We start from the raw sequence: 14,526 nt of genomic DNA on the forward strand, positions 1-14,526 counted from the left end.
GCCAAGGATAGCATCAGGGCCAGAAGTCTTTTTAAAAACTTTACACACATCCGCTCTAGATACAATCAATTGAGCTCATCAGGAAGAAAGGCAGACTGTTGTGTGATATAGCCGAGTGGCGCTTTATAGTCTGTAACCCATTCCACATATTCCAGGTGTTGCAGCCGTCACTCTATAGTTATATTTAGCTATTTTGATAGCTTTTCTAAAGTCATATCTGGATTTTTTTATACCTATCCATGTTGCCAGAGTTAAAAGCAGCTGTCCTAGCTTTGAGCTTAGTGCGTATTTTGCCATTTACCCACGTTTTTGATTTTGGGACCTTGGGACCACGTCTTCAATACATGAATTGGTGTAGCCGGTAACATAATCCGTATAAAGATTAATATTATTTTCGGCAGCCTCACGGAAGATCTGCCAGTCAGTGGTGGCAAAACAGTGACGTAATACAGAATCTGATTCAACCGACCAACACTGAATAGTTTTTATCGCAGGCCTCTGTTTTGGCTTCTGCTTGCAGGCGGGAAGTAACAGAACAGAAATATGATCAGATCTGCTAAAAGGTCAGGGAAGGGCTTTGTAACCATCCTGAAGGGGAGTAAAAACATTATCCAGCGTGTTTTTTTTCTCACATCAGGCAAGTTAATATGCTGATGTAAGTTAGGCATTGTTTTTCTTCAAGTTCACACCACTGATAGATACTTTATTGATCCCGTGAGGGAAATTGCAATTGGTTGAAATCACCCACTATAATAAATGTGCCCTCGGGGTGCGGGTTCCCATGTCTGTTTAGTTGTCCACGTAATTCATCCAATGCCTTTGGGATATTTGCCTGTGGCAGATCATACGCCGCTGTGAGAACTACCGATGTAAACTCCTTTGGTAGATAAAAAAGGGCGACATTTTATATTTTATATGCTAGGCTATATTAATGCTATTTAAGAGGTACAAAATAACTCGCAGTTTTATCTCAACAGACAATCCTAAATCTTTTCATTATTTTGAAAAACCAACCACCGGGATGGACAGTTACACAGACGGGCAGGACTGTCAAAGCCCTGCAGAAAACAAGCCATGGCAAAGTTCTGAAACAGAAGTAGGTGGGAAACAGACCATACCCGTTTGAACAGGCAACCCTGACCAAAGCCAGCAGTGTTTTATCTCTGCATCAGCAACATCGATAAGAAGTGAATAACAGACTAACCTGCTGTGCTTTTCTCAGGAAGCTGTTGAATGTTTCACTGGCTCCAAGCCCTGGGTCCTGTCGCACTAAAGGGACATGAACAGAGATAACATGAAAGTGCAAACAAAAGGCCAGCACAGTCTTGTCTCTCCTTCTCTTCTTCAGTGAAATTACAAACAAAGCTTGACAGAACTACAAAAGAATAAAATCTCAAAAACACCTGATTTTAGAAAAATGAACCAGTTCTATAATCTCTCCCTAAACTGACAGGGAGTGTATCCTTCTATGGTAAGACATTTTACTACAAATTTACCATCACCTGTACATTGTAATTTAATATCACGTGGAAGAGTCCAACACTATTAGAGCGACTTCATATTTGTTAAAAATAGAATATACAGTACATGGATTTTATGATCACTAAATATCACTTATGTATGGCTTTTAAAAACAGTGATACAAAACACTATACTCCATTGATTTTACATAGAAGTGTATATCAAGTAAACATATAAATATCAAGAAAGTTAAATGTGAAATTTGGTTAAAGGTCCTAACATTAATATGCGGTTATCATTGAGATTTATAGATGTTGCCGTAGTTTCACTGACTGTAATTACATTAGATACTGGTCCAAATGTTAACTCAGAAAAGGGAGTCCAGGACTGCTGGTAGTTTGGATAGAAGAAGATACCTCAATACCTTCCAACTCTTTTTTTATACCATTGTTCCAACTAGATAACTTTAATTTTGTCAAAACCTTAACAACCATATATATATATAAAATGCTGAATATCTTTAGATTAAAGATTTTCATTGGAGTAAGCTGAAGTAAAACAAATGGGTTCATGCTATGACTAACTCAAAATGTAAGCCAGTCTTCCTAGGTAAATTACTGGAGGGTAAAACACTTAAAACATTCAGGATGAAGACTAGAGATTGTGACAAAAAGCAGCACTTGTTTTTCTTCCACCCTACATCTCACACAGAGCCAAGCACATAAGATCACAGCACAGTTCAACACTGCGGTGCTGTGGCCACCAACATTGGATTCAAAAGATGCACAGCCTCTAATGAGAGAATAGTTTACCTATACATCACTGAACCCGCTAAAAGAAACCAGTGTTGCTACTGAATGTGCTGCACTCCCTCTCTCAAACAGTAAGAAGGCAACTAAAGAAACAAAGAATGCCCCAAGTTTCATTCTGACAATTCTCATGCAGAATCACTGCAGCAGATCAATGTCTTCATCTTAAAAGCAACAAGGAATTAAATGAATGAGACTTGTTGTACTATACCGGCAGCTAACATGTTAAATGAGCTGGATTATAAATAAGCATTCGCTGTATAATTAGATTAAAATTCTCAATACTCAGTGCTCTTACTTCACCATATCTGCTGTGCCAACAACTTTAGTTCTCGTTCCATCTGGTTTCAAGCGGTTTCTCTTACTTTGGCTTTATCTATGACGGAGTGGTCTTTCTACTACAAAATACAGCAAGCTAGTATTTCCAAGTTTACAGAAGTGTTGCGATGTGTAAAACTACTGACGGACAAATTCACAATACGATCCTTGTGAACTGGACTGGAGTCTCAAGATTGCTTGGCAGATCGACCAGGCTTTGCTCCGTACCACGATAAGCATAAGGAACTACAACAGAAAACAAAGCAGCTGCGAATCATGATCATGATCTCTGAGAGAGCCGCCCACTTTGTCGCTGTGACAGCCTGCAGATACACTGCAGCCTGCGCCCTTCCCTGCAGTTCTGCCACTAGCCTCGTCTCTGCGGTCTGCTTCATTCAACTTAGATCCCAGTGACCACCACTGTGTCCAGAGAAAGAGGACCATCAGGAAGTGCTTGTATTTCACCACTACTTAGTATTGTACATCAATCATCATCATCATCACCACCACTTTGGTGTTGTGGATTTAGGTTAAGTTTGAGATTAATGTTTTCTTTATAAATTCAATATAATTATGAGAAATGTGAAATTACATTTACTTGGATAGTTTCATACCTTTTATGGCATTTGCACCCTTATTCTGTTAAAAGACTTATGGGGTATTCAAAAATAGGGGTATTATAAGCCTCTGGGCTATTTTCAAATGTCAACTTTCGTGAGGGGTTTAAAAAGCTCTGCACCATACCCTCGCAAATACGGAGACCTTACTGTACTTTTCAGGTGTTTTTCGTTTTTTTTAAACAAAATTAAACCGTGTGCCCCAGCTGTCATTTCATGTATGCCGATGAAAGGTCTTCTCATCACTCACCAGCCTGCATGTATTTCTCCAACTGCTCTCTTCGTTGTTCAACTTCCGCTGGTGTAAGTGTGAAAATTTTTTTGGGCGGGAAAGCAGGGATGACGTTGTTCCCATACTCTTTTCGTAACTGAAAAAAAAAAGGTAAATAAACAATTTTAGTTGGCCACTGTTTCCATATTCAACTCTTTCAGACATTAAGCACTTACACACTGTATGTGGAAATAAAGGCTGGACAGCAGCTCTGCATTCATGGAAACAAAGAGTTCTAGACACCACTCAAGAGTGATTTCATAGACCTAAAGCAGTGGACAGAATTACAGTATTGACTACAGTAATCAATATTACTCTACATACTATAACGGTACATACAAATACAATATTACAGTACACATAGTCTGGCCAATTCTAGAATCAACGGCTGTCTGAAAATGATGATTCAGTGCCTGAATTCCATTACAGCAACTCATATCTGTATACGAGTTGGTGGATGTGCAAGCTGAGGCAAGTGTTTCCCTATATGATCCCACACCAGCTGGACACAGTGATAAACAAAACGCAGTCTGTAAAATGGGCTGGGGGAAATTGTGGATGGCTTGGCCAATGCAGCAACTGACCTAAAACTGTGCTGTTCGTGACAATTGGCTCAATTGTCAGGTCAGAGTAGTTGTAATAATGGTAGAAGAAATGTCTACTATCCGCCTCTTCAGAACGCTGATGTCAATGTATCTCAGCGCCGCACTGCCCTACCTTGCATTCAACCATCTTGAACCAGCTTTCAATAAAAAAAAAAAAAACAGACAATTGACTTCAGGCAGAAATGGACAGGTGGCCATTGTCATGGCCAAGTCATTATTTAACAGGGCTTAACCTTGACTCATTTCATGACGCAAAACGGCTCTACTAATGATAAAAGGCACAGTGATACAGTGGTCAGCACTGCATTTGCGTAGGTTTCTTTTGGGGGCTCTGGCTTCCCCCCACAGTCCAAAAAAATACTGGTAGGTTATTGCCTTCTGGAAAAAACTGGCCTTGGTGTGAGTGTGTGTGCATCTGCCTTGCATTGGACTGGTGTCCCATCAAGGGCGTATCCTGCCTTATACCCTTTGCTTGCTGAGATGGGCTCCGGTTCCGTTGGGACCATGTATTGGATAAAGCAGTAACAAAATGAACTCGACGGATGCAAGACAACCAAATTAATTCTGTCATTCGGGCCCCTGTAGCCCAAATTTTTTTCACATGCCCACCATTTGGTTTTTAGGTATTTCTTTGTCCCCTGAAGGATTTCAACTAGGCCCAAAAGGCCATACAGATTTATTTCCCAGAATTAATTTAGAAGTCCCATAATTCTGATTTGCTGTATTCTTGCAAACCAATACTGCACAATTTAAGTCTCATGATTGAATTAAGACTCTATGACCTCTTCAATTCTTCTGCAGAAAAAAAATGCCAGCAAAGTGAGAATTATCTATGTAATTATACATAATGTTTTGTATTTATGAAGAATTATTTGTTTACGTTTATTCAAAGGTAATCTTCAGATAGTTCACCAAGATTTAAAAGATTGTAGCTCTCATATAAGGCTTTTATGCAGTAAGTATGCCTTGGGAAGCACTGAAATAAGGTATACAAACAAAAGCTATCATGTGGGATAATGACGACACTCCAGACAGGGTGCTGAATTAACTAAATGTGACCATGATTTGTGTCTACAATGATCTGCATCTGTAACATGATATACAATTACAGTTCAGTATTAGTTTCAATGAAATGAAACCATCCAAGGCACATTGCATCAGAAACTAAGACTGACAATTTTTATTCCCTTCTTAGCACTTGGAACAGGTCTCGCTCAAGCATTGTCATTGCTAAGCTCCATGTCATGTTGATACGACCTTCACCCACAACAATGCCCGATGCACAGTAGCAATTCTGATTTGTAACCACAACAAATTTTTGCATGACTGAGTTAAAGCAGGAAGTTAGGCCACTGATTTTGGTTCCCAGAAGCACATCACACCCTACATCCGAGGGTGAGGATGCTTGAGATGTTTGCCTGGCTGAGGACCTCATCCTGCCACATTATCCTCGGAGAGCATCAAAGAAAGATTTTTAGTTTCTTCTCTAGATTACTTTATGTTGCCCATATCTGAGTAACATACACTAGGGTGTAAATGGGACCCACCTGGTAGATCAGAATCTTTCTCCTGAAGGTAAGAACCCTGCTGTTCCAGGCTTGTTTGGTTAACTAGCCAAAGAAGGTAGAGATTTCTGTTCTGTAACAAACTGCTGACCTGAACTGTACCCAAGAGACAGATCGTCTGCACCACTTCAACAGAGATAATCCAGGATGATACTGATACATGATGCATGGCAAGGCTGAAAAACCACCCCTTGTCCTTTCCCAGCAAGTGAGAACTGTGCACAGACTATTCAGTTTATGATATTTTGAATCAGAGCTTCTATGTTTTTAACTAGTGCAGAAGGTTTAGCAAATAGGAATATTTTCTAGTCAGGATGCCTCCGGTTTTGCTCTTGAACTTCAGGACAGCCATCTTATTCAGCTTAACACCAGATCTCATGTGATCTTGGCATGTAGCTCTTTATAGGGGCATCTCTATAAAGCTCTCTTTGAGAAACCACTGAAAGCATACTTAAACTTAATGCAGAAGAAAATCCCCTTCTATGCTTATGCTAAATCTTATTTCCCTAAAAAAAAAAAAAAAAAAGATTTAGCATAAGCATACAGCCTTGCTTAACACCACATCCGATGTTGGAGGTGTTGCTGAACCATCAAACTGTATTTTGCTATGGAATGACTGGGTCAGACTCAGCAACTTTGGAGGGCAGGAATGCAGTGCATGCTCCAGTGTTCACAATATAGATTACCCATTATGCCAGTTCAACTTTATAAACATCATATTTACAAGGATGATGCAATATCAGATAAATGTTCAAAATACAAAGGAGGACAAATTCTGAAAATTTTGGAGAGAGAAGAAATAGAAAGTGCAAGGCGTGACTATAAAGAAAGGTTTTCCCTGAAACCAAGTTACAATGAGGTTACATGAAGATACAACTTAATGTATACAAATAAATCAGTTAACTACAGACTGGGGCAGACTATTGTAAAAGTGTGATAAGTGAAGGAGCTAAACGTAAACTGGAAAACTAGGTGCGGTGTCAAAAAAGTGATTCATTTCTCCTTGACAGAAAAGTTGACTTTATACTTTTATTCATTCAAGAAAGATGTACGAATTTTGGACAGATTACAAGGGATAATGCTTGTGCTACATTTTAAATTTTTTTTATTATTTGTTCTTCAACAATGGAGGAGTCTGGCCCATCTAGGCAGCTCAGTTTTGCAGGTTCATCTTGATTAGTAACAGACTAGAAACTGCAAAGACTTGCAATTCAATTTCTAATCCAAATAACTAGCTCAATCATACAAATAAAATCAAATGGGAAATGGAAACCAGGAGACACTTCTGTACCACTGCAAGAATAGAGTTGCCTACATCTGTTCTGTGGACTGTACAGATTAAGATCCCATACACAGAGTCCTGGTGTACCCAAGAACATGACTAGTAAGCATACAGCCAAAATGCTGCTGTTGGAATTAAGCTGCACAAGAATATTTATTTTAGCATTCAAGGGAGGATGCGATACAGAGTTCTGCCATTTGGAAAAACTCTTCTAAACATTTACAGACGATGGATATAGCTAATAAGGCATGCAAATCAACATAATCCTGGACACCTAGGATGAACAAGTGAATGCAGACATGTTTGTAATGCTTCTCTTTTACCTGTTCATGCAACCCCAGCAGCTGGCTGTACCTGACCCGACAATGAAGCACACCATTCACGTGGATATTGTACGCCTGCAAAAGAGAAACAGAGAAGAGCAGTGAGGGCTCTGCTGAAGAATGAAATAAGAGAGAGACGTTTCATGGTTAGCTTCACTTCACTTTTCAAGCCCTGACAAATGACAAAGCCCACTGTCTGCAGGTGATTTTACAGAGTTGCCTACTAAGGGCACAAACTGGGGTACTCGATGAAGATGTACATCAAACTCTTAACTCTCATCACGATTATATAAACTAGACAGATCAGACAACACAGGGAGCAATCAATTCCATACTGAAAAGATAAAAAATAGCTCACTTTGTAAAATGAAATTATCCTCTAAATAGTTTAATAGCTTAATTAATGGAGGGGTGCAGACATGTCATTATTGCTCTGTATTTTTCCCCACTCTCAAAATGTGCAAAACCTTACACATGGTTGATACATATTAAACCACAGTCATCTTCTTTCATAATTCCTATCATGAACTTGAAAGTAACAGAACTACCCTTTGCCTACGTTCGTAAATGACACTTTGCAGACTCTTAATATTTTCTGAATAATGCAAAACAATAAAGGTTACAGGAGCAAGAGTAAAAGGATTTAGCTCATTTAAACCACCCGTGCGTGAAATTCCTTAGAACCTAATATATCTTGGTCACTTCTTTAGCTTATAAGAGCATTAGACTAGAACCAGGATATATAGTACATATGTGTCAGTTGTTCTGTTCATAGCAGAACTTCTGTAGATATTGTTCAGGATTTGACCAGTAACTAAAGCCATGGAACGGCTGCATGGCACTTAAATGCAACCAGTGCAAAAACATTCTCTGCTGTTTTAAGCAGGATAACATCTGTCAAGCTCATGAACACTGCAATTCAGCGAAATGTGTGCCTCTGGTTACTGATGACTGAGCACGGGTTCACCACTAAGTCCAAGAATGAACAATGTTGCGAATGCATCAGGCATTTTTAACACAAATAACCTCTGCAATAGTCTAAGATGATCAGCATCTTCCAAGATTCCAAAGGAGTAACACTGATTCGATAGGTCTAAATGCTACACAAAACTTCCAATTACCAATCGACATTTTTTTCTGCTTTGTTGACCCATTAAACTGTATTTCTAAAACACTGAGCTGTATATGTTTTAGAACTTCCTGCATGAGCTCCTTTTAGCAATCCTGGTGTACTGTGTTTTATGTGACAAAATTCTCTAAGTATCTGTAATGTAAAAGACAGGAACTTGATGAAAAGTGGGATTCAAGGTTTAAACTTGAAATAATTAAAGAGAAATTGTTATAATGACGTGATCTGGCCTAGTGCACATTCCGCACTCGCAGCACATCAAGAAAAGAGCTATAATATGTCATGACCTTGCATTACTTTCTGTCCCGTAGCATTTCACAATCCTGAACTATCTGCAGAATACTCTGAGCCTAAACAAGTAAAGTGCTGTGGGCTGAATGTAAATGAGGGAGAAGGTTTCCAGGTGCAGAATGAAACTTTCAGCTTTGGCCGTGGTTCCAGCTTTCACATTGAAAACTGGTTAACGACATACAGCTGCCGAGGCTATTACAGAGCTCACTGTTGTTCAACTACCGAGAGAAAGAAAGGCAAATCGGAGCCCGAGAAGCACAGCCTGGTACAGTTTTGACAATCTTTAAAATGAGCAATCTATGTTATCTTGAAGGAAAATCCAGAGAAATGCTAAATAACAGGAGAGTCAAGAAACAAAAATAACATAAGAAGAGTACACAGCTGGCTCAGACACGTTTGAACTGGTCATCGCCTACAGTGGTGCACAGCATACAATTACTGTACACTTAAACATCAGGCAGCTTGCGACACAGTACTGTACATACAGCCAATGTGTGACAGCTAGTTTGCTCTGATAAGGTGTGGGTTTTGCTTAAATCAGTATTAAGAAGAAACTTTAAAAGGTGAGATTGTACAATACTTTAAGTTGTACCACAACACCATTTTCAAAACTCATGATTCTCATGCAATGGCCATGAAGCACACGACGCATCAGGATTTCTGTGCATCGACACTCCATACTTAAGCTTTCAGTGCAGACATCCTTCTCTGTTGTATGTTTATGCACTTGAGATGAAAATGTTTTTGCAAACATGAACAAGGCAAATTCTTCTTCTGAAAAAGACCAAATAAATATCAGCTTACTCATTACATTCATGTACAATGATGAAAAGCTATCTGCCCTCATACTAAAACAACTTCCCAAGGTCTTCAGCTTGTGTGTACTTTCTGGATCACAGCTGCTTACCAAGACCTTAATCTGATTTGGATTTCCTGCAGTTCCTGCAGTGTTTTCTCCTGAAGGTTGTGAAAGGAAAACAACGACCCCAACTAATGTTTAATAGAACAACTGTTTGTGTTGCAGATCTGCCAAAAATCATAGACATGATGTACAGCAGCATGATTTCAAAAGGAATGGAAACGGAATTTCCTCATCAGCGTTTTTATTTTCCTAGAATATTTCAGAGTTTAAGATTCCCGAAGCTAAATTGACGCTACAGTTGTTTAAGAAAATATCAAAGGCTACAAACAAAAGGAGGCCATTCAGTCCTTTTATCAAGTTCGGTTTCTATTACCGCCATTAATTCAAACTTCTCAGCTAACCATTCTGCCAAAGAAGCCAGGGTTTCAACATGGTTGCGCAGCTTATTCCATACTCCCACAACTCTTGCATAAAGTGCCTTCACTTAGTGGTTTTAAAAGCAGGTCCATAACAGTTTCCACTTGCGCTTTCTGGTTTGTGCTTCACCCTTTATTCTGAAGTTCACTGGATTGAGTTTGCTAATACTTCTGAGGTATTTGAAACAAAAACATTGGACACTGGAGGATTGGAAAAACATTGCCTGATCTGATGATTCCCGGTTCCTGCTGTTTCACGCTGATAGGAGGACTCTAGGTTATGGAGAAAACCACATGGGTCCATGCATCCATCATGCCAGGTGTCAACACTGCAGGCTGGTGGTGGTGTGTTTTCATGGCACACATTGCACCCCGTGATAAAAGTGGAGCAACGTTTGAATACCACAGGCCAGCTGAATATCATTGCCAATCAGGTGCGTCCCTTCATGGCAGCATTGTATCCATCTTCAAATGGATGTTCTCAGCAGCATAATGCTGAGATTATCTAGGAATGGTTCTATGAATATGACAATCTTAATGCAGCGGTCTTCCCTGTCACCAGATCTTAGTCCAATTGAACTTGTGTGGAATGAGATGGAGTAGAGGTCCACTACCAGCCAATCCAACTCAACTGTGGGAAGCACTGGATTCAGCATGTGCTTGCAGCCCTGTGGAATGCTTTCTTCACTTTGTTGAGTCCACACCCTGATGAACTGAGGCTGTTCTGATGGCAAAAGAGGGTGCAATGCAATATTAGCAAGATGTTCCTAATGTTTTGTATATTCAGCATATATGAACAAAAAAGCTGGCACATTTAATATCTCATGCATGGTGCAAGGGCAAGCAGCCATATCACCCTGCAACTCACAACTGGCGACCCACTGAATCTCAGCAGGTGTGAGCCTGGTCAGTACCTGGATGGGAGACCTCCTGGGAAACACTAAGGTTGCTGTTGGAAGAGGTGTTAGTGGGGCCAGCAGGGGGCGCTCACCCCGCAGTCCATGTGGGTCCTAATGCCCCAGTATAGTGACGGGGACACTATACTGTAAAAAGGCGCCGTCCTTTGGATGAGATGGAAAACCGAGGTCCTGACTCTCTGTGGTCATTAAAAATCCCATTGCATTTCTCGAAAAGAGTAGGGGTGTAACTTTCCCATTGGCCCTTACCAATCATGGCCTCCTAATAATCCCCATCTATGAATTGGCTTAATTATGTGTGATGTGTGGTGATCGTTCTGTTGCACTATGGCTGCTGTCGTATCATCCTGCTGGATGCTGCACATTGGTGGTGGAGGGCAGTCCCTTTTATCTTTTATCCACTTTAAGTGGAGTGTCCAGAAAAGCACTAGATAATAATAATTGCTTACACTTATTATTATTATTATTATTATTATTATTATTATTATTATTATTAAGAGCAAGAAACCTATTTGTAACAGAAACTAATATAGTGAAACAGAAATCGGTGGGTGAACTATATACCATGATCATAGGCTCTTATGGAGTTTCAAAAGAATGGTTTTAAAAAGAGGAAAAGAAAGCGTCTGACTCATCAGTGCAGCCAACTGATCTAAATTTGTAACTGAAAAGATCTGGGTGGGTCCAAAGGAAGATATGACTGAAAGAAAACTATTTTATAATTTGAACAGAACTGTGACGGGGCAGATGGAAAAAGCTTTCTGAAGGTAACAGAAATGTAGGCTCTAACAGAAACCACCAGAGCCTTTTTGTCCATGCAAGATATTATACGTTTTATCAGTAGTTGGACATTTATTACACATCAACAGAAACCACTTTTAAGTGCAAGAAATTTACAACATTATCACAAAATGTACAATATTATAGTGACATTTTATTGTTTAATCACAACATGAGAAAATTCATCATGTTAATTAACATTTGTAGTCAGCAGATTTGACCAACAGGGTAACTAAAGTGAAAATCACAGACAAATTTAAAAAGCAAAATAAAGTACCACCATAACACCACTTCCATACTTCAGGGATTTCCAGATTTTAACCATCTTAAATCTCCTGGAAAAACACATTCAGGAAGCAGTCTTTGCTATCAAAGGATCAGAATGGGTAGGAGCATATAAAAAATACTACCCTACAAATATAAAAATGATACAAGAAAAAAGCATGACTGCGCACTGATCAGTCAACCTTTCCTACAAGTAAAGAGTCTAGTTGGCATTTGGTCTATACCCTCCGCTGAAGTCAGTCTTTCTCAAGTTGGGAAAAACTTTTAAATTACTGATCAATTACTCAAATCTAGTAATTTGTTCCATTAAGAATGACAGTCATCAGTGGCTAAAAGGTATTTAGGTTTTAGTCTTAAATGATCTGTAAACTAATTTAAAACATCATCTGCATGACTGATCACAATGTAATTATTTGAAGCCTTTAGTAATTGATTCAATCGACTAAAACCTCCTAGACTGCGGCTCTCTAGGACTTGAGTTGAAGGCCAGTGGCACATGACACGGTAGAGGTGGGAGAAACACCCCTCTCCAAATTCTCTTGAAAACCAGCACGCTACTGTATGAATCTAGATTACACGCAGGATACTGAGGATACACGAATGGACAAAACCAAGTATCCAAAATCAGGGGTACTGACAAAGGTAAATTGCATTTGGAACAGAAATTGACAAAAAAGGTGAAGTGCATATAAGAGGAAGAGGAGGATGCTCCAATTTTTACAGAGGTATATACGTGCCTGGAACAAAGTACATTATTTTGTATGATTATTTTATTGAAGCCAATACCCTAGATTCTTTCAAGAAACAGCTGAATGAGATCCACGGTTCCAGTAGTAATTAGTAGAAGAAATTAGCTAGTCCTTATGTTTAAAATCTGAGGAGTCATGTATGCCAGTTAGGCAGCACATTTTAGTCTTTGGTCATGATGTCCTTAAGACACAACAATGAAAGCTTTTATCTTTGAATTTTAATTCAATATTTCTAGCAGGTTTGTAATGCAACAGAAGCTAGGACAAAAAAAAACACAGGAAACCAAATAATTTGATTCTCAAAATTCCCAGACATGTGGTTTGTTAGCCACAAGAGACATTTTTTTTTCATACTCAGTGTACTGTAAAAATAAACCTCACTTCTCCCCAAAGACTGATCCCCTTTAATCGTAAAAGAAATGCTGAGCAACAAAAAAGCACTATAGGAAAGTACAGCCACCAAGTGAACTTCAGTTTAAGTTTGTAATTATTGTGGAGTATGGGTGCATAACAGCAGAAGCCTATTGCATTCCTGGGAATTGTATCAGATTAAACATTTGTTCAGTTTATTAACAAAAGGATTAATCAATACTACTGAACAACATACTGCAGGGAGTTGTGTTCTGCTTATATCAAGATTTATAGGACACGTAAAAAAACAATAAGAACATTTAGCTACTCTGTGCAGTATCAAATGCAAAGGTTTAAAAGTGCTATTCAACAGTACAAAACAGAAGGGAAGGAACTGGGGAAGAGGTAAACACTGGAAAGCATGCTGTCTATGTATGCAACACACGCACTGCATGCCTTTCAAGATGACACATTGAAACTAAGACAGTAATTGCTAAATTTGTATCATTTTATAACTATATCTAATCAGTAAGACTGAACTGAGGAAAACCGATGATGCTTGTGTCCCCTCTTGCATATTTGTGAACAAGCAGTCTGCAGTGGCCATTATTGAATCTGGTTGCCTGGGTGATGGAACCCAGCTCCTCTAGAGATCAGCTCTAGGCCTGTGCTGCAACCACCAACTGAAAGGCTACCCAGCGTACCATATGTGCAACGCAGGACTGAGTTGCCTGAGCCTGTTACAGAAGTGACATCACCCTTTTGAAACCTAGACAAACTGTTTGTTGTTGTTTTTTTAACACAGAGGGGTTCACTGTTTATGCTCTGAGCCTGCAAGCGACCTTTCTGTACCACATTTAGCGGCAACATAGTGGCACAGTGGTTAGCAGTGATGCCTCGCAGTGCTGGGGCAAATCCAGACCTGAGGTGCCGTCTTTATAGATTTTGTATGGTTTTCCCTCTGTTTGCTTCTGTCCAAAGACAGTGGTAGGTTAGTTGGCTTCTGGGAAAATCAGCCCTGGTTGAGTGTGTGCATGTCCGTGTCTGCACTTCAACGTACTGGCGTCCTATCCAGGTGTACCCCACCCTGCACCGGTCACCTGCCTGGGTAGGCTCCAGCTCCCCAGTGACCCTTAATTGAAAGAAGCGTCTGGAAAATGAACGGATAGATCACATCAAGCACTTCCAGCAACACATGGCGATGCTTGACAAGAGAATTGTATTATTTGGAAGTCCTGAATCCATTAACAAACTCATCTGTTTAAATGAAGCCACTCAGACACACATTGTTTTAACACTGCCTATAGTTAATTTAAAATTTACTCATCAAAGGATGAGAACTGACTCTTCACAAGGTTTAAAGAGAAATAAAAAGGAGCACCATTTTATGGTCTGTTTACTTGCAAAAAATACTTTTTTGAACTTCCTGTTTCAGATTCTAAACAATACTAATAAAAACTAAACACTCGATTTATTATCATGGCATGTCATCCTA

The 14,526-nt window shown here is 39.4% G+C and overlaps 1 protein-coding gene across 3 annotated transcripts in view; it reads right to left on the minus strand.

Moving 5' to 3' along the window:
* Positions 1–14,526, minus strand: part of snx17 (sorting nexin 17) — a 48,598-nt gene that overhangs the window by 18,930 nt on the left and 15,142 nt on the right. For all 3 annotated transcript variants that reach the window (XM_088626400.1, XM_088626401.1, XM_088626399.1), the window contains exons 2-4: positions 7,252–7,326; positions 3,456–3,573; positions 1,205–1,269 (exon numbers count right to left, since the gene is read on the minus strand). In XM_088626400.1, coding sequence (XP_088482526.1) covers positions 1,205–1,269; positions 3,456–3,573; positions 7,252–7,326 — 258 coding nt within the window. The remainder of the gene's footprint in view (positions 1–1,204; positions 1,270–3,455; positions 3,574–7,251; positions 7,327–14,526) is intronic.

Source organism: Lepisosteus platostomus, chromosome 3 (genome assembly GCF_059453375.1).
Source record: "Lepisosteus platostomus isolate fLepPlt1 chromosome 3, fLepPlt1.hap1, whole genome shotgun sequence".
Taxonomy (NCBI): Eukaryota; Metazoa; Chordata; class Actinopteri; order Semionotiformes; family Lepisosteidae; genus Lepisosteus; species Lepisosteus platostomus.